This window comes from Aptenodytes forsteri, unplaced genomic scaffold, assembly GCF_000699145.1.
Source record: "Aptenodytes forsteri isolate BGI_AS27 unplaced genomic scaffold, ASM69914v1 Scaffold298, whole genome shotgun sequence".
NCBI lineage: Eukaryota > Metazoa > Chordata > Aves > Sphenisciformes > Spheniscidae > Aptenodytes > Aptenodytes forsteri.
Window position 1 is genome coordinate 576,339 of NW_008793956.1, and position 20,043 is coordinate 596,381.

The 20,043-nt window shown below is 57.3% G+C and overlaps 1 protein-coding gene across 2 annotated transcripts in view; it reads left to right on the plus strand.

The window, feature by feature from the left end:
- The first annotated feature begins 4,428 nt into the window (after positions 1–4,428).
- PLEKHA2 (pleckstrin homology domain containing A2) overlaps positions 4,429–20,043 on the plus strand; it is a 16,186-nt gene continuing 571 nt past the window's right edge. Inside the window, exons 1-11 of one of the 2 annotated variants that reach the window (XM_019472157.1) lie at positions 4,429–4,586; positions 5,618–5,674; positions 8,108–8,156; positions 9,437–9,534; positions 13,527–13,673; positions 16,775–16,921; positions 17,103–17,171; positions 17,328–17,398; positions 18,380–18,443; positions 19,318–19,395; positions 19,823–20,023. In XM_019472157.1, the coding sequence (XP_019327702.1) occupies positions 4,446–4,586; positions 5,618–5,674; positions 8,108–8,156; positions 9,437–9,534; positions 13,527–13,673; positions 16,775–16,921; positions 17,103–17,171; positions 17,328–17,398; positions 18,380–18,443; positions 19,318–19,395; positions 19,823–20,023 (1,122 nt within the window). In that variant the 5' untranslated portion in view covers positions 4,429–4,445. The remainder of the gene's footprint in view (positions 4,587–5,617; positions 5,675–8,107; positions 8,157–9,436; positions 9,535–13,526; positions 13,674–16,774; positions 16,922–17,102; positions 17,172–17,327; positions 17,399–18,379; positions 18,444–19,317; positions 19,396–19,822; positions 20,024–20,043) is intronic. The other variant, XM_009277439.1, reaches the window with a different exon arrangement.

Below are 20,043 nucleotides of genomic sequence, written 5' to 3' on the forward strand. Positions count from 1 at the left end.
GGCCCCGAGGCGGAGCACCCTTCGTGGGGCTGGTCCGTCGGTCCAGGGATGTGGCAGAAGCTCTTGTCTCAGCGGCTGGAAGCATCCGTGCCTCGTCTGGTGGGAAGAGGCCTCCCTGCCGCGCCGGGGTTTGCAGCGGTGCGAGTCGCTTCTGCACGTTATTGCATGCAGCGAGGGGTAGCGCGGGGCCGGAGAGAGCTGGAGGTAGCGAGGGCTGCTCCTGCCGGGATAGCCCGCGGTTTTGGGAACGGGGTCCCTGTGGGAGATTTGGGGGTGCTGCACACTTCGATCTCTGGGTCTGTGGGATTGGTAGCAAATGTGCAAGGATGATTTGGGATGTGCAGCTATGCAGAGTGTGTTGCCCTGACTTTTTCTGTGGTGAGATGAAGAAGGGTATCCTCGCTGCTCCCAGCCTGCCTTTCAACAGGTTAATTATTTCATTAAGGCAAATGTCTGGAATTAGCAGGAGTTAGTTGCTGAGCTCTGCCTACACCATCTGTCTCGTGTGTCAGCCGCCGGATAGACGTCGGCAGGGCAAACTCTGGAAACTCCTTTGCAAGGCCAGGTAAAAGGAAGTAGTGCTGCAACCGCTGCGGCTCGCAGCCATCGCCCCGTGCGGCCGGGGCTGTCTCGGAGCTGCGTGGGGGCAGCAGGCATCGCAGCTTGGAGCCCTCGTGAAACGGGGGTGGTCGCCCCGCGCCCCAAAAGGCACCAGGGCAGCACGGACAGACAGGCATGAGAGAGGAGGAGGATGCTGTGACTGCCTGCAGGTACAATGGGCTGTGCTGTGGAGTGAGGTGCTGAGGAGATGCCTCTGGCCAGCACTGCTGCGATGCTCTGAATGTCAGGTCTCCCGTTGCCTTGGCTTTTTCTGCTGTGGGTTTCTGTGGGGGCGCGCTCCCATTGCTGTAGCTGCGCAGCAAGTGCCAGAAGCAGGACAGAGCAGGGCACGGGCAGCCGTGATGGTGCAGTGAAGCACTGGTGTCCTGGGGGTGCTTCCTGGAAAGTCTGTCTGTGTGGCTGCACACGAGGCCTTTGAGCCAGCAGTGACCGCAAAGAGGGGCTTGGGTGCCGTTTGGACGGTGCCCTGCACCTTCTGTGTCCTCCTGGAAAGTGCTTACCTGTGTCTCAGGAGGCAGGCGGGAGGGTATTTTTTGCTGTAAACCTTCTTCTATAGCCTAATTCCTCTTGTCATCTCATTAACTGAGCCAGAAAAGGGTTGTCCTTCTTGGTGGGATATTAGGACTCTGAAAAAGCTGGGAAGTCAGTTGATTCAGAGGTAGGGAAGAGTCCTGGAAGCCTCTGATGTGCCTCACTACGAGATGGCATAAATTCCTAAAGGGGATCTGGTAACGAGATCCTGAGGGCCTGATTTGGTGCGATGCTTGGGAAGTTCAAGTTGTTGTTGGACAGCAGGTTAGCCTCTGTGAATCGGGCGCAGGCATCATCCGTAAATCGTAGCTTCCTGTGCCCAGTGCCAGTGTGATGTCCATAACGCCTTCAGTCCCTCTTATCCTCCCCCTCAGATTTCATCTTCTGTCCTTCCTACAACAAACACGAGTTTGGGTCTCGCATAAAAAAAAATTAAGACTTAGAGTTTACAAAGTGCTGTATAAATAGTAAACAGTAGTGCAAACTGAGTGTTTTCTGGCCCTCCCGGAGTTCCTGAGCAGGGGGACCAAATACCCACATGCTGGTGGAGCTGGAGATGCTACTTTTATCCTTTTCCTATGGAAAAGTGCAATTCTCAGTGGCTGCAAGGAGATAGACAGTTCGTGTCCTGCAGGCGGTGGGATGTGAGGGGACAGGGAGCCTGGCTGGCTGGGGGGAGCACGGTCTGGAGGGTGGAGTTTGGAGCAGTTGCAATCTCTTCTGTCCAAAGGTTTTTGCATATCCAAGTGCAATCCGAGGTTAGCTCGCACAGAAGAGTTGAGCTGCTTTGTGGGCTTTCATCCAAGCCCATATTAATTAAGGATGGCAGGGGGGAACGTAGGGAGTCCCAGGAGGTGTCCCATGGGTCCGGCACCACAGCCCCGAAGGTCCGGGGACTCGTCCCTGGCCTGCCTGCAGCACACCTTGGCTCTTTCTCATCCCTCTCATAAGCAGAAATCTCTGGACTTTTATTAGCAGCAGGAGGAAGAGATAATTTATGAGGCCTGGTCTGAACGTGTTGGTACGGTTGAAGGCACTTGGGAATCTGTTTTCTGTGTGCTTCCCCCTGCCCACAAAAATAACCCCACAAAAAAGCAGTAAAATGTGAAGTGCCCACATAACCCTTGCATCAGGGCAAATGTGTTGTTTTAAAACAATCTCTTCTACTGAAGCAGTATGATTTCCCTCTTAGCAAAGCCCTGATACCCATCTCTGAGACGCTGGTGATAAACTCTGAAATCCTAACAACAGGTTGACTCGTTTTCTGCCACCTCTACCTTTGCAGCTGCACCACAACTCTTGCACAACACTTGCCTCTCAGGGCCCCACTCCACTGCAGCTATTCAGCTCAAAAATAGTATTTCCTCCTTTTCTGCATGAGATCTTTTATTTGTGCGGCCTCCACTTGTGGCACCTGTGCGAGTCACCCCTCTTCTACCGGACAAACCACACCAGGTTCAGCTCACGTCCTTTTGGTAACCGCTGCCTCCATCCCTGCCTGTCCACCCTAAGCCGTGGTGAGGGGGCTCTGCCCGGGCAGAGGGATGTGCCCTGCTTTCCCGCGGCTGTCGGTGCTGCTTTCGCTCCCTGTGCGGGGCTGGAAGTGATAGTGCAGAGACCCAGTCCGCTGGGGCAGCCCCATTGCAGGGGTGCTGAGGGGCTCCCCTCCCCGTGGCTCTGCAGCCAGCTCTGCTGTGCAAGGTGGGCGGGAGCTGCTGCCAAATTAAAGCAGTGGCAACGTGCACCCACTCCCGCTGACTCAAAGCGGCCGCTGCTCCTGCGGGATGACAGAGCGATGCTCAGGCTCCCCCGCGTCTTGCGCCCACGGGGGACACAGGCAAAGCCCATTTACAGGCACCGCAGCTGCCGTGCTCTCCAGTCTGGCTGCTCAGGGCCGTCGTGCCCCGTGCCTGTGTTGTGGCAGGCTCGGCACGGCATTTCTCGCTGCTTCTGCAGCGGGGGTTTGTGTGGCGGCTGCCCGGGAGGCCGGTGTTGCAGCCCAGCTCTGCTCCTCTGCAGCTGCTGTGGCCGAGGTGAGCTTGGAGGCGACCTCCTGGCTCGCCCCGGCTGGGGGTCAGTGCCGGGGAGGGTCTGTGTCTGTGGCAGACCTGGTGACATGGCTTGGCCCCGCGGAGATGGGTCATTGTTTTCCCTGCTGACTCGGCATCCTGGCTGCACAGATTTTCTGCTGGAGTTGCAGATTGTTTTCCATTTCCTGGGAGTGTGCTCGGGTTCTCTCTAGCGCGCAGTCTGCTTTGGGATTATTTTTTGTTACGGTTCCCAGGGACCTGGTGTCTCATGTCAAATCCTTTGTGGCTACTTTGTCCTCTCTCGGTGGGCCAAGCTGTGGCGCGGGGCTGCCCCACGTTGCTGAGCTCTCCGGAGGGCAGCTTTGTGGGACACGACCGCTGCTGTGACAGGGGCAGTTTGGGGCCCAGGGCTGTCACTCGGCATCGGTCTGTTGCTGCCCTGGGACATCCCAGCGGCCGTGGTGCTGCCCTGTGCCACAAGCAGTTTCGGAGCTGGGCCAGCGAGCATTTGTTTGGCAGCGTGCGGTGACTGAGTCCGTCTGCAGCTCCCAGGTTTCCAAAGTCCTGCAATTCCTCGCTGAGCTATTTTGGTCCTGCTCGCTGGTCTGATCTGCCCTGCACCCGGGGCTGGCACACTGGCACCTTCTTGTCACAAAGGCGTGCTGGGTGACGTTTGTGTTTGGCAGCTTCCCCACAGTGCAAACACGCGACGGTAGCAGTTTGACTTTGCTTTTCATGTGTTAAGCCGTGGGTTGTGGAGGCCTGGGAGAGGCAGCAGGAGGTTTGGGCAGGCTGGGAAACTGGACCTGCAGGAAGCTCGGCCGGCGGCCACGGGACATGATGCGGAGGGGGGAGCTGGACGAGGAGCGAAGCCCCAGACTCTCTGCCGAGTGTCGTGCGGGCTTTCATGCCTTTTGAGATCCCTGGCCACGGTGGGGTGGGCGGCTCTTGGGGCTGGGGAGCGATGTGCACCTCCATGGGGAGGAACGTGTTTATGCAAACGCCTCATTTTTCAGCAAGGAGAAGCAGCTAACGTGCTCGTTCGGGTCAGCTCTGGCGGGTTATCCCTTCCCTCTCCTTCTTGCAAGCTCGGATGGGGGCTGAGCGACTGTGCTTGCATGCCGGCTCGTCTGGCACTGACGGGTTGAGACGGCTGTAGGTGCAGGAGCAGCTAGCTCCCTGGGGAGTGGGGCTGTGGGAGCAGAGCACCCACCTCTCCCTGCCTGTCCCTCCTCTGCAGGGTGATGCGAGAAGGAGCCCGGCATGCCGTACTTGGATCGACAGAACCGTATCTGCGGGTTCCTGGACATTGAAGAAAATGAGACCTGCGGCAAGTTTCTGCGGAGGTATTTCATCCTGGACACCCAGGCCAACTGCCTCCTGTGGTACATGGACAACCCTCAGGTAGGGTCCCGTGCTGCTCCCAGCTTTACGCTGGGCATGTCTGTGGAAGCTGTTAGCAAGTCTGTAGCTGCATCTCAGGCTCCCCACTGGGCTGCCCTGGCGGAGGCATCTCCTCCGGGTCCCAGAAGGAAAATGCTGTTTGCTGCATCAGTTGTCTGTTGGGGTCTCCCGTGGCTGGGTGCGGCCACGACCAAGCTCCAGCAGAGCAGCCTCCCTGCGACTTCTGTGGTTTCCAGGACTGTCCCAGCAGCAGCTTACGCCACCAGGAGCCATTGATACCCTGGAGGAGCCTATAGAAATGCTGTGCCAATGTGAGGTGTTACACCTCCCTTGTGTCTTAGCGTAGAGACAGTGATAACAAGAAAGAGAAGAGGTTATCCTAGAAATACTTGTCATCTTGGAAGTGGCATCATACAGCAAAAGCACTTAGACCAGGAGCTGGGCGGTTGGGGGAGATGGAGTCTGTGCATGTCGCGCCTGATGTCTCTGAGAGCTGCCCCGGTGCTTGCAGTCAAGCTCAAAAGAGCAAGAGCCAAAGCTGACCTTTAGGAGGATCCTCCTGGAAACCCCACGGTGCTTGAGCACTGCTTGTAGGCTGGGGAGGGACCTGTCTTCCTAAAGAGCATCTCGCAGCAGATTCTTCATTGCCTTGTTAAAAGGGGAAGGGGAAGTGCCCGGCCAGCCGCCCGCCCACAGCCTCCTGGCCAGTGTTTAGCACAAACTCCTGCTCTCTGGGCCGTGCGGGGTGGGAGTCGGAGCCCGTCTTGCACCTGAGGTGCCGCTGCACGGGGCGGTGAGTGGGACAGGCAGTTTGGAGTGGGACCAAGGAGGGCACGGTGCTCGGGTGCAGCACAGTGTGGCTGGTCCCAGCTGCTTGTAGGGTGTGAGATGAACCAGGTGCACGGAGAAGGGGAGCAGCTGAGGCTGTTGCTTTTGCTGCCTGGCCCCAGTGACACTAAATGACAGCGTGGCTCACCTCTTTTGCGTTCTCTCTGTCATTTAACTGCCATTGCTCATTAAATGTTTTGCAGAACCTGGCCATTGGTGCAGGTGCTGTCGGATCTCTGCAGCTGACCTATATCTCCAAGGTAATGTTGGGGTGGAGCAGAGGGAAAATGAATGCTCCCTGTTGTCCCCTTATCCGTGTGGCTTTCCTGGGAGAGGTGATGGCTTGCCCTGGCAGCACCCGAGGTGAGGTCCTGGTCCTGCCCGAGCCTGTGCCATCCTCCCTGGGACGGGAGCCTGAGCGGGTCTGTGGGAAGGGGGGAACGTCCCTGCAGCACGGCTGAGCCCAGCGCTGGGACCAGTGTTTGCCTTCAGCTGGCGTGGGATGAGCTGCAAGGTTGAGGTGCGGGAGGAAGAGGAATTGCTCTGCCATGAGGAAGGACATGGGGCGGCAGGGACTGAGCGGGGATGGGAGCATGGTGTCAGTGTGAGCTGGACGCAGAGCTGGCAATCACCTTGGTGTTGCTGCTCCAGCACCGGGCTGAGCCAGAGTTTGCGCTCATGCTGTGGTGCCCCTCTCATTTTGGCACTCAGTCCCCATAACTCCAGTGCGGTGCCTCCCGCTGCAGGTCCTGCTGCAGCCCGAGGTCTGCGGGAGGGTGCTCATCAGACCCAATGAAGATGGGGAGGTAGAGACAGTCCCAAGGTCCCTCTCGCGATGGGTTTGGGGGCACCAGTACCTCTCCCTGTGCTTAGAGGGCAGTGCCCTGAAGGATGAGACCTTCTGGAAGCTCAGTCTTCTGTCTGTCTTAATGGTATTATCCGGCTTCCACGGGAAGGCAAAAATAGTGCAATAAATGACAACTGTTGCAGCACTGGTGACTGGAACGCATGGAGCCGTGGCTGCAAGCATGGCTGCGGAAAGCAGAGCTGCCACCATCCTTTTCCCGTGAGCTGCCCCTCGGCTGCTGCTGCTGGGGGGAGCGGGGGCTTGTGGCCGCCACGCCGGGCTCAGCTCCGTACTGGAGCCGGATAAAGAATTGGACAGATCTCTCTGTTCCTGCTGAATCATGATTTATAAATTAAGCGCAGATGAAGCAACGCCGGGTGGTTGAGCCTTCCCCATTTCGGAAAGAGCCTCACTTATAAATTATATACGTTTTAGTCTAAATGAAAATTGCTGTAGGACAGCATTTGGTCACAAACTGCAGGATTGGGTTATGCCAGCGGCTTTAACTACCAACTGTAAATATGCCAGAAAAATGGAGGTTTGCTTGAGAAAACATATTTAAAGCATTATAGACTGGCTCTGAAGGAGGAAGCCTGTCAGAATAAATACTCCATGAATGCTGTGCTTGGAGCCTCGGGGAGTATTATTCTTATATAAATGATTCCTACTCTTTAGGGAGAAACCACTGCTATTTTCCCTCAATTTTCTTAATTGCTGACAAGAGCGACTGTGTTAGTCCAGCAGAAACTCGCATTTTCAAGGCCTTTGAAAGCTTTCCGTTCTTTGCTTTACAGTGCAGCCAGTGCCGGGGGGGACAGCGGGAGATGAAAGCCCTGTTTCCGTGCTGACCTTCCCCTGGGACCGCGCGTTTGTTGCCGCATGTGGTCTGCGTTACATCTGATACGGGCCAGTTCCCGAGAGCTCACACAGCTGCGCTGCGGCTCCTGAGCTCGTGCCGTGCTCGTCGTCCTCGTGGGCACGGGATGCGCCAGCGCCCCGAGGGCCGCACTGCCCGTCAGCCCCGCATCCGCGCTGCTGGGGGTCCTGCCCGGCCGTTCCCGGGGGCGGCGGGGCCTGGGGTGGGAGCGGTGCCCCACGGTGGCACACAGCAGGGCTCCAACCGGGACCGGGAGGTGCATGGGGAAGATGTGCTAATTGGGCCCTGCCCACCAGCCATGTTCGTTTTCCCCTGACTCAAGCTGGCCAGCTCTCCTCCTCATTTGCAGATGGGGTAACTGCAGGGCTGGGGAGGGCAGATGATGCCTCCCCTTCGTCCTCGTGGGCACGGGATGCGCCAGCGCCCCGAGGGCCGCACTGCCCGTCAGCCCCGCATCCGCGCTGCTGGGGGTCCTGCCCGGCCGTTCCCGGGGGCGGCGGAGCCTGGGGTGGGAGCGGTGCCCCACGGTGGCACACAGCAGGGCTCCAACCGGGACCGGGAGGTGCATGGGGAAGATGTGCTAATTGGGCCCTGCCCACCAGCCATGTTCGTTTTCCCCTGACTCAAGCTGGCCAGCTCTCCTCCTCATTTGCAGATGGGGTAACTGCAGGGCTGGGGAGGGCAGATGATGCCTCCCCTCAGGCCAGAGCAGCTGCTGGGCGCAGCGTAATGAGGCTGCAGCCTGCAGCGTGCCAGCGGCCGGGCACTCACTCCTCAGCCCCGCACTCACGCTGCAGCATCGGAGCTGGACGGGGGCTCAGATGAATCAGGACCATGGACTGGGTTGGAGCTTGGGGAACACTGGCTTCCCCTCTGTCATGGGTGTGTGGATGGAAGCTTCCAGCTCTCGTGCATGCTGTTAGCGTGCACTATTATCTTTAATTTTTTCTTTAATTTGCTCTGTTGCAGGTTAGCATCGCCACCCCAAAACAGAAGCCGAAAACTCCGTTCTGCTTTGGTGAGTGAGGGGGACACTGGTGGGGCTCTGCCAGGGAGGACACCCCACCACGGGAGGCTGTGGCATAGGCGCCTCCCCCGTGAGCCCTCCCGGCTGCTGCTGGACAGACCCGTGGGACCTGCCTGCATCATCCTCGCGGTCGGGGAGGGAAGGGCGCCTGGCCTGTCGTGCCAGAGGGCCAGCGCAGGGCCCTGGCCCCATGCAGTGGCCCTGTCACTGTGACCCCCCACGCAAGACGCATGGGCAGAGCCTGGTGAGGGAGGCAGGACCCTATGGGTCCCCTCTGTGAAGGTCCCCTGCAGGGACCCTGGCTTTTGCTGTGCTCCTGAATCCTTTCCGTGTGTTCCATTGTGCTGCACTACATTGTGCAATACAGGTGGGTTTTTTTCCTTTTTAATGCCATCATAAGCTTCCGTTCCTGTTGGTGCAAGGAAGGGGTGTTTTGTGTCCAATTCCCCCCCACCCCAAATGGCCTCAGCCCGACCCACGCTGCTTCAGTGCCTTGTGCGTGAGCTGTGAACTCAGGTTTAAAGCAACAGAAATGACAGCACAAGCACATACTTCTCCCAGGGGATTGGTGTTGCCTTTGCAATACTTTACTATGAGGGATGTAGCCCAAGACAAAGACCAGAGCGCATGGCACATCCCCACGCGGGGACGGGGCTGCTCCGGAGGAGCCCGGTGTGGTAGAGCCCAGGGCACGAGGCTCATGGGACTTTCAGCAAGATCTTGTGCAGTTAAAAATGTCTCCAGCTTTTTGGTGCTGGAAATCCTCCAAGAGCTTCCTCTGACCCGTCCGGCTGCCAGCCAGGAGGCAGTGCTCGCTGGGGAGTCTGCGGGGAGCGTGTCCCCGAGGAGCTTCCCAGACCCCGCTTGGGGTTCGCACCAACATTTCGGATGAGAGTTAAAACCCAAGTGCTGAGTGAAGGAAGTCCCAAGGGGCCCTCAAACACCCCATGCGAGGGGGTAACTTCAGCACTAGATTAAGTCCTAGTTTGGGCCATGCCACAGCCTTGGTTTAAGCCTGTCTTCAGCCCTGCCCTCCCTAAGCTCTGGTGTAAGGATCCGGCTGACCAGCTGCCACGTCCCCCCTCCATGCCTGAGCGCTGGCCCCTCGGCTGCTTTTCCATGTTACAGGTTACGAGACTGATATCTGCAAATGACTCTGGGACTGGGATTTGAGAGATGCTGTCTTGTTGATTTATTGTTTAATTTGTTTCAATAATGCTAAACACTGAATGGGGTTCCCTAACTCTTCTTTTTGTTCCCTTCTTTGATAGTTATCAATGCTTTATCTCAGCGCTATTTCTTGCAAGCCAGCGATCAGAAGGACCTGCAGGACTGGGTGGAGGCACTGAACCGGGCCAGTAAGATCACGGTAGGTTGCATTATGATCATCTCTGGTGTTGCTGTGTCCTGCCTTGATGGGCCACTCAATAAATGCCTGGAAGAGCTGTGCTTTTCCTTCTTGCTGTGCTCTCCTCCTCCATTGCCTCCCTAGTCTCACCTGAGGAGCAGTGATGGTGGTGGCCGGGCTGTCCCCAGCCTGGGAGCAGGTCTGTGCCAAACTTGCCAGGCTTTCTTCTGGGTTAGTGCCGAGGCTGCACCAGGGAAGGATGGAAGCGCAGCTCTCGGCTGGTGGCTGCAGCATCTTGTCCTCCTTCTGGAGCCCACTCTGCTTCTGGTGCATCCCTTGTTTTGCTGTTGAGTGAAGCAGCTGTAATATGGGGCTGTAGCTCCCGAAACCTCCTCATTCCCAGGGGAGCATGCCCTGTTCCCTGGACAGCCCCGCGAGAGCAGGGCTCTTACACAGACACGCTGGGGCTGCGTGCAGTTCTACCAGCACGCGGGGCTGGGCTGGTTTGGATCTGAGGGAGAAGCTCTCCGAGCAGAGGAGGGATGTGCTGGCAATGCACCCTTTTAGCACGCGGGCTGGCGGCTTCACCATGTCCCTTTGCAAGGCCAGAGCTCCGCAGTGACCCCTCTCAGGGGTCTGGCTTCAGATGGGAGATGTTCCCTCCACCATCCCCAGGGATCCTACTGGTCAGGATTTACTTTGCTGCTGTTTGCTCGTGCATCTTTGCGCTCCCTGCCCAGCTGCTGTGGGGGATGGCACTTGCACCCTGGGGAAGGTCCTGTGGGATCTGTCCCCATCCCCGCCTGCTCCGGGGACGTTTCCCTCCTGTCAGCTGGGATACCCGTAACCAACTCCTCACTGTGGCTGTCAAAGGGCGTCTTTCTTTTGCTTTAAAAATTGAGTAAATAAATTATTGTTCTTCCTGGAACACCGGGTCTTGTGACGAGGCGTAGCGAATGCCCTGCACTGTAGGGCATCGTAGGGTGGGTTGTGCCTGGATCCGAAGGAGTTTGTCTGCCATCTCCTCTCCTTTACTGTTGTGTTCATACAACTGTAAATTAATGGTCACTGACCCAGTAACTCGCGAAGTCTGTGCTCCTCAGCTGCCCAGTGCTCCTGGCGATGAGGGTTGATGCTGTGCTCCCTCTCTCTTGCAGTGGGAGTAGAAGCACCGTCTGCACGCTGCGTGTTTGATGCTCAGTTGGCAGTGCCCGTACACTGGGACTCCTGGGTTAGGCGTTCGCAGGACAGCATCTTCCTGCACCTGGGATGTGGGGGATCCCTGCGAAAGGGTCAGGGGCACTGCAGGCTTCTGTGTACCTGGCATTAGCAGTATTGCCAATGTTTAATGCTAGCAGGGTTTTGCTACATCATGCGCTGATGCATGTTTTTCGTGGTTTGTAAACTAAATACAAGGAAAAATCATGGCAAACAGTTTAGGATTAGGGCCTATCAAGTAACTTTTTTTCATTGAGTTTTTTGTTTAAAATCACTGGAGTGCTGTGTTGTAGTCCCTGTGGGAAACTCATCTACAAGACCAGACCTGGCTTGTATTTTCTTTTTTTATCTGCAAATACGTTAAATGTGACAACCTCTGCACCTGAAGCCACCAAACTGACTGCATGGGCTCTGGCTTGTACCTTCTCTCTGATGGGCTCAGGTGATATTGGCTACAAAAAACCCACCTCCAAAACCGGGTAGGAGTTGTAACCAGAGCCTGCCAGCGACATTTGTCTAGGTGTACCGCCGGGGTAGTTTCCTCCGGGGTAGTTGCCTGCAGGCAGCCCGTGTTGCTGATCTGCCAGGCTGGCTGAGGTGGGAGCTGGTGTGACAGTAGGAAGACACATCTTCTGTTTCTGCAATAAACCAGGGTGATTTTCATACCCTGATGTTGACCAGCCCTTCCCAACTCTGACTGTGTCCCAGCTGGCCGACCAGCTCATCCAGCCCTGCAGGGAGGAGTTCTCGCAGACTGGCTGGGAAACACAGGGCTACTGGGATGTGGGTGACGCTGCTGCTCTGTCCTGCATGGGAAATCCCTCTCCCCGCTCTGCAGCTTCCCATAGGTCTCTGATTGTGCCTGGGTTTCCTTGGGCTGCTCCGAGTTGCAGTGGCTTCATCACCTTGGCGTGGGTGGGGAAGCACAGAAGGCCCACGGGGAGTTGTTCTGGCTTTTGGCAGGGTTTTGACCCTTACCAGCCTCTGGCCTTTGAGTGGTCTCCCTCTCCCTTTGCGTGGGGTGCATCACACCAAGCACACTCATGTGCGCTGTATGTTCAGTGCACGCTGCTGCCGGCCAAGTCACTCACCACAGTGGGATGGGAAGGACGGGGCAGCAGTTCGGGTATTACTCCTGGTGCAGAGATCCAGGTTCAGCTTCCGCTTCTCACGGAGACTTCTCCTCTGCTCTTGGCAAATCAGTTCCTGTGTTTCCTCACCCTGCATGCTGTCTTTGTAGCCAGGGCCTTGGCAGCTGAAGGCGTGAGGCGTGCAGTGGGCTGGTGTGACCGTGACAAGGGACTCTGCTCAGTTCTGCACGAGGAGGCTCGAGCTGGCGGCAGCACTGCCTTGTGCTGGGTGCCGAGCAGCACCTTCCTCCTTGCACTGCTGCCTGCAGAGAGATGCAGCTCCTTCCCTCTGCCCCTGCCCCGCTGCCCGTGCACACAATGTCTCTGCATCTGCGTTGTGAAACCGTTTCCTCTGGCCGGGTGGCCTGTGCCGGCTCCCCAGCCTCGCCGCGCACCCGCGTCGTGCTCGCCTGAGTTGTCAGGGCAGGCAGCTAGTGAGTGCCGGTGCCCGTGGGCGCTGGTGCTCTGCACAGGGCCGTGCAGCGCAGGCATGCGGGAGCCTGCCATGGTCTGGCCCCTCACTCTCAGGGCAGCGGCATTTCCGAAGCAGGAAGCGATGGCGCCTGAACGTGCCACTGCCCCCTGCCCGGCACTGCCTGCCCCCTGCCCGGCACTGCCTGCCCCCTGCCCGGCACTGACTGCCCCCTGCCCGGCACTGCCTGCCCCCTGCCCGGCACACTGCCCTGTCAGCTGAGCCTGGCTGCTGGCAAGCACCCGGGGCTCTGTGTGGGCAGCGTGACCGGGATCTCGTCCTTGGCCCTTCCTCCTCTCCTGCCAGACCTCTCCCGCCTGCGGGTTTGTGAGGTCTTAGCACAGACCTCTGCCCCCTGAGACTTAAGCCAGGTCTCAGCCTAAACACGAGTCCAGCCGTCTGCCTCAGGAGGGACTTCAGAGCAGCTGAGAGCTCTGCTCTGCCCAGCCAATAGCCGATGATGCATGGTGCAGTTTGCACGGAGAGGACTGCGTGTCACTCCCTGTGCACTTTGGGGTGGAAGGCAAGAGGGTGGGTTGGAGCCAGAGACCGCAATTAATGGCATTAGAAAAGTGGAAGTGCAGACTTGGGAAGGAAAACTTGGAAACCCGCCTTTCTGTCCAGAGCTGGGTGCTGGAGGGAAGGAGCTGGGAGGGGGAAAGGAAGGATGCCGGCGCCGGGAGCTGGGTCCCTGTGGCACAGCCTCTGCCCAGGGATGTGGGACCGCTCGCAGTGGAGACACAACCTGCCCGGCTGCGCGTTGGTGCAGGGTGCACAGGCGTTCAGTGTATAAAGCAGCGCCTGGCTGTCTGCCGTGCCCCTGCTGACGTGCTGCAGCTCAGCCTCGTTAGGCAGACAAAAGCTCATCATTAAGCATAGCTGTAAGTAGAGCGGGAACAATTAAAGGAGCAAGTGTCCCACAAACGCATCGGGCTGCAGAGGCAAGTCACAGACTCATGTGAGGTGATGCTTAATTATTCACCACCTCTCATCTCCCATCTCAGTGCCTCCTGCAAACCGCCTGGGTGGGGCCCACACCCTCCTTAATTGGGGTGGCTTGTTCATTTATTATTTTTTAAAGGAACATTGCTGCATTTAGGCTGGGAGGACAGAGACAATGGTGCCCAGAGCAGGTGTGGGGCTGCCCGGCATGGTCATGCCTGTGTGCTTCACCCCCTTTCTTTCTCCTGTAGGTGCCAAAGGGTGGTAGCGTCCCACCAGCCACAGAGATCACGAAGCCTCCAGTGGTGCCCCAGGCCCAGGATAGGAAGCCCCAGGTGGCCTACAAAACTGAGATCATCGGGGGGGTGGTGGTCCACACACCCATCTCCATCAACCAGGTGAGCTGGCAGGATCTGTGCACTGTCCCAAATGCTGGGGGTAAAATCCCTGCGACATCAGCACCCTGTTTTGGTCTCTCTGTTCCCCATGTTTTAAGAGCAGCTCCTAATGGGGATAAGCAGAATAGGTGGCAGCTTTCTCCATGCGTAGCTGGGCGAGGCCATTCCCACCACACCCCACTTTGATGTTGCCGCACCTCGCTGCCGGGGGCCCTTCGGTGCTTGAGCTGGGCTTTGAGGGGTCCCTGCCCGCTGGGTTTTGTGTCTGGCTCCTGCTGCTGTCGTTGCCCTGCCAGCAAGGGTGTGCTGCCTTCTGAGTTGAGCGGAGTGAGGGTGGCTGGGTCTGCAAATCACTTGTTGCAAATGATACTCAGATTTCTGCTTTAGGAAGGGAGAGCACAGGGAAAGCGAGTGTCTGGGTGTTTTTATTCCTTTACCATCCTGCTGTGCCCCGCCAGTATTGAGCAGTGCAATGGATGGAGAAATACTGTTAACACACAGCAGTGATGGGCCCTGTCCTTCTCTAACCTGCGTGTCAGAGTAGCAGAGCTTGTGGACGTGGGTCCTGCGGCCTGGCGCTGGGCTGGAGCGTGGGGTCCAGGAGTCTGGGGGAGCTCTGGGGGTCTGGGGGAGGTCCAGCCATGGGGCTGGAGGCAGTTGCTGGTTTGGGCTGTTGGGAAGGCTGGTTTGCACTTTCGTTTCTGGAAACCCGGCTTGGTGCCTGCAAACCCTTCCCACTCAGGGGTGTATAAATAGCTGCACTTAGCACCCTGTAGCACCTCTCCTTTGTCTTGCTCTGAAGTGTGATGAGACAAGGGGGTGTGAGGAGGAGGAGGCAACGAATCTGCTCAGCTTCCTGGCCATCCCGCACCATCCACCCACACGTCCTGGGTCCAAATCCCCCATCGAGGTGCCCGGGGCAGAGGGACCCCATGTTGATGCCCCCTTCAAAGCAGCCAAACGGACTGACCTGTCCTGGAGGCGGTGGCTGACACCGCTTGCCGTGGCTCTGCGTCCCCTTCCCTCGGCACGTGGCTGGGTGTGCACATGGTGTCTCCCACCTTTGGGCGCTCATCCGGCTCTGGGGCTCACTTCAGCTCTTATCAGTGGCAGCACTAAAAATAGAGCAGAGAATTAGATCATTGCAGTGCTTTTTTGCTGGCAGGCGCTTTTAACGCTTCCCTGGCCACAGGGTTTGTCGGGGAGTGAGGTGCGGAGGTGTGTGGGGTGCAGAGGTGTGTGGGGTCGGGGCTGCTCCCAGGGTTGGGCTCTCAGCTGTCCCTTCCCGGTGCTGCTGCCCCATGGGATGCTGCTGGACCCTCTGCCCCATGTGTGGGGTGGGGAAGGGCAGGGAAGACTGTGCCTCCCCCCTGCTTCCCCGTGTGCCGTGCAGCCGAGGCAGCCTGGCTGCCTGCTTGCAAACAAGTGGCAGCAGCCAGCCCTGTGACTTTCCTTTTTTGTTTCAGTGAGTTAAAGCTGCTCTTTCCTCCTGACTCTTGAGTCTGTCTCGCTATCCTCCCCTGCCACCACCTCCCGAGAGCCGCAAGCTCCACCCTCAGCCCTTGCCCGATTTCTTTCTTTCAGCAAGGGGTTTTTTAAAGGTGGTGCATCAGCTGCTGGACTATTTTCTGTGCTCTTGCAGCTTGCACTGTGTGAAATGGCGATTCCTCCACTGCAGCTTCCTGGGCGCGTTTGTGGTTTCCTGGCTCTGCCCCGGCCGGCCGGTGCTGCCCTGCAGTGGCTCTGGGACTGCAGCGGGGAGCCCCACGCTCCGGCTGCACCCCCAAACTGGCCTGCAGCATCACCCCGGCTCCTGGGTGTAACGCTCCCTATTGCAGCAGCATCCCCATCTCTGGTTTTGGACACGTACATCTGTAATGCTCGGCAGAGCCAGTGCAGCCCAGGCGAGGGAAGCGGGCGGTTTCCTCTGCTCCACCGCTCTCCGGAGGTGCCAGGCGGCAGTTTGGGGCCAGCCAAATGGCTGCTTGTCTCTGTCCTGGAGAAACCAAAGCAGCCTCTCGAAGGTGCTGGAAGGAGCAGTGCGGGCAGGTCGCTGGTTAACCGCACTGGCAGTCTCACCGGCGCGGGTGCCATATAAGGCTGGTGGCAGCGAGAGCCACCCCAGCTGCCATGGCAATTCTCAAACCTCAGCGCAGAGCTGGAGGAAGGGGTTGGAGGGATGGGGGAAGGAGATGAGCACAGATGTTTCATCTCAACCATCCTCTGTGCTGCTGAGGGGGAAGGGAGGGCGCTGCCGGGGAACGGGGTGGTGTGGGGGAGAGAGGGGTGATGCTGGCAGCAGGACAGGGTCCGGCCCTTGGGATGCACTGGGAAGTGCTCGGGTTGAGCCAGGGGATGGGTGCTGGATGCACAGCCACGTGCACAGCTCGTCCATGCTCATAGCAGCAATCGTTGTGCTTGGGGAGAGACAGCTCAGGGCCAGGGGAAGTGCGAGTTTTCTACCTGAACTCTAAACATCACAGTTTCTTTTGGGAGAATTTGGCTGTGAAAACGTGGAGTGGAGACTTTACGGCTTTCCTGAGCAGTTTGTTCCCATGATATATTGCCTTCTCCAGTTGGAAAGCATCCCTGCTTTCTAACTTGGGTTTGTCTGGCTCCAGCTTCCAGCTGGTGGTTTTTGTTCTGTCTCCCTCTGCCAGATGAAAGAGCTCCTCGTACCTTGCATTTCTCCCTGAGAAGGTCTGTGGTGCAGTTGAGTCATCTCTCGGTGCTTGATAAGCCAGGCAGATGAGGTCCTTTAACTCCCCTGCTGCAAGGGATTTTCTTCAGCACTCAAATTGCTTTTCTGTAGCCTTTCCAATTTCTTACCATTGTTTTTAACGTGTGGGCGCCAAAAGAGTGAATAGTACTCAGGCAGCAGTCTGAAAAGCTGCATGCAACGAGATAAAACCAGCTCTCTACTCTGGTTCATTCCCCTGTTCATGTCCAGGCATTGCAATTAGCCCTTGGCATGCAGCACTGTGCTCAGGGCTTGCTTCGGGCTGCTTCTCCCTCCAGCTCAGGTGTCCTGCCTTCTAGCAGGGAATTCCCCTCCCTGCTCTCTCTGTGCTCCCCCGTAACTCTGTGCTCTCCGGTTGCAGAATGGGGGGGACGGAGGGGAGGGCAGCGACGTGGCTGCCCACCCGCTGCTGCGGCGCTCACAGAGCTACATCCCCACCTCGGCCGCCAAGCCACCCGCCGGGCCCCCCGTCCTCAAGAGCGGCTACTGCGTGAAGCAGGGGAACGTGGTGAGTGCTGGGGATCCCCTGTGCCGTGGGCAGCGGGGTGCCTCAGCCGGGCGGGTGGCGTTGGGCTGGCTGCTCCCCCGTGGGTCGGGGATGCTCCAGGGATGCTCTGGATGCTGGACTGTGACAGCGTGGGGAGAGCACCAGAGCCCAGCACCAAGCGGTTTCCTCTTCTCTTTTCCAGAGGAAGAGCTGGAAGCGCCGGTACTTCGTTCTGGATGAATTTTCCATCAGTTATTACAAGTGTGAGCAGGTGAGCAGCCCCCGCCTGGGACGGGCTGTTCCCAAGCAGAGGTCTGGGGCTGCTGCGCTCCCGTGCCGGTGCGGGTGGCTCCATGGGAGGCACATCCCAGCGCCACCAGCCCCAGGGGCCAGCCAAGACCATCACTGTCTCCTCTTGTCTCCACAGGACAAGGAGCCCTTGCGTTCAATTCTCCTGAAGGACATCTGCAAGACCCACGAGTGCCTGGTCAAGTCTGGGTAATGCTCCCGTCCGTGTTTCCCTGGACTGCAGTTCCTGCTGTAGCCCTCGGTTGTGCTGGGCCCGGAGCAGCTAATGGGAGCTCTGGCTGCTCCGGCTGCTGGTGGGAAGCAGCTCCCGGAGGAGCTGAACTGGAGGAGGGCAGGAAGGAAACTCAGCTCCCTACTTTGGGGAGCCCAGAGGGCCCCAAACAGCGGCTGCTGCTGCGAGCTGGGGCCAGGCTGAGCTGTGCTGCCACTCGCTTTTCTTTTACAACCCGGTAACCCAAATGTCGCCTCTTTGTTTTGCTTTTAAGAAATTTCTTCCCCTTCAGTTCCATGAGCAGGTCAGGGAAATGTGGCTGGATGCAGGATATTGTCCGTCCTCTGTTCTGGTGCTGATAGCCATCTCTGTTGGACAGGCATGCTCCTACAGCTCTCTTATCTCCATAGATTAAGGAGTATGGGGCCCTGCACAGTAAATAGCGTCGTATGACAGAAGAACAAAGGTGTTCATAAAGCTGCCAAAAGCTGTATATAGGCATTTTCCTTAAACTAGCACAGGTGGCTACACAATGTCTTGGGAGCAATTTATTGCAGCAAATGCTGATAAAATCAAAGTGACTTGGAGACTTGCAATGGAAAATGAACTAAGAAAACAAACCTCTTTAGCTAAAGTAAAAATATATTTTATTAATATATCTTTGCATTTTTATTCTTAATAAGTAATAGAAAGTTCACATTTAAAATGAACTGTAAATGAGATGGATTACAGGTCTGGGGAGGGGCGGGGGTTTGCCTGCAGGCGGCAGAAGCTAGAATGTGTTTGTAGCTGAAGGTCTCTGGGGAGCTGGAATTGTCTTCTCAAAATCCCGATGAGATCCAAGGTTTGCCTTCAATATGTTTTTCCCCAGCATACTCTAGAGATGAGAATAAATACGGGTTTTTTTTCCATCTATGATGACTTCTGGGTAGTGACCGTCTCTTTCTCGCTGTTTCTAGTGACCTCCTGATGCGGGACAACCTCTTTGAAATCATAACGAGCTCCAGAACCTTCTACATCCAGGTGAGGCAGCCGAGGCGGGTTTGCTTTTCTGCGCAGTATGTTCAGCTCTCCACAGCTCATGCAAGCCATGCTCCTGCAAACAGGCTGTTCCCCAGCAGCCTCTCGGCCAGCAAACACAAGCAGATGAATTCGTAACAGCTTCGCCTGGCGTCGGGGCACAGGCGGCGAGGGAGAACTGCCAGGCGGTTTCACTTCTCCCCTTGGGCTTATTTATAATAGCAGCTATTTGTGTGAGCAGGAAAAAGCAGAGGCAAAAGCACAGGGCGATCCGATGAGCATCCCGAGTGCACAGGGCTGTGTCTGCACCTCCCCTGTCCTGCAGATTTGGCCAGCCCTTCTCCACCGTGGGGAGGGGTATTAAGTTGGTCTCCCCGTTGCTGGCTGAGCTGGGCAGGGGGAGGCAGCAGATGGGGGATGCTGTGCGTGGTGCTCTTGGCATTTGCAACACCCCTCAGCACTTGAGAGTCCCCAAAGAGCAGCCAGCGCACTGTGCCATGCCATGCAGGGGATGCACATCCCCACGTGCACGGGCAAAGCCCCAAACTCTGCTGCCCAGAGAGCCCAGCCCCAGGTGGGCTCATGGCAGGATGCAGACCCCGAGCCTCTGCCAGTGCAGGGGCAGGGTTGGTAACACCCCGACAATTTTTTTTTCTCTCCTTAAATGCTTTATCTATTCCTGATATAAAAATGCTGCAATGTGGAGAGTAGCTCCCCTTCTGCGGGGGGAGATGGGGTGGTGCAGTGATTTTTAAGCAAGCATAAATTAGTAGCAAATATACTGGGAACGTGTCCACGTTTCACTGTGGGGATCAACTCTGGCTGCACCGGGGGCTTGCAGAAGGCAAAGTCTCATTTGGGCTGGTGTGTTCTGCAGGCAGACAGCCCCGAGGATATGCACAGCTGGATCCGAGTAATCACAGGGGCAGTCCAGGCCCTGAAAACCCGCCCGAGGGTAGGTCATGTCCTTTCTCCTTCATATTTAGTGTCAAATGAAGATCATGCCAATGTACAAGATATTTATTTAGGGGCTTGTGTAAGTGCTCGGTTAGCCCGTTTCCAGGATGAGATCCCTGCCCTCTGGGTTTGTTTGCCAGTCACTGGAAAAGTTTCCTTGAAAAAGATTGAAAAGTGAGGTTCAGCCATCGAACTGGACCTGCGTGAACCCTGCTCTGCTCCGAGGCACAAGCGAGAGCCTGACTGCTGACAAAGGGCCATTCAATTCAGACTTTCACTTTGCTTAGGGTTTTTTTCCCTTTCTGCAGAGCATGTAAAGGGCCTGGTCCTGGTCCTGGTCCCCAGGGCTTTGCAAATTGCTCACAGCAGTTGCACACACAAAAACCCAACCCTAGCCAGAGCTCACTCTGCGTCTGTCCTTGCAGGAAATGTCCTTCATGAGATCCACCTCCATGGTCAAGCCTGGGGGCTCCACAGCCCCCTCCCAGCACAGGCAGGCAGCAGAGGAGAGGAGAGCGCTGTGCAAAGCCCCCTCCACCTCCTCCTGGCAGCCCTGGACACCGGTGCCGCAGGCGGAGGGGAAGCAGCCGACGCCGGAGGAGGCACCCATGCTGCTGAGAGACTCGGTGTTCGTACCAGCCTTCAC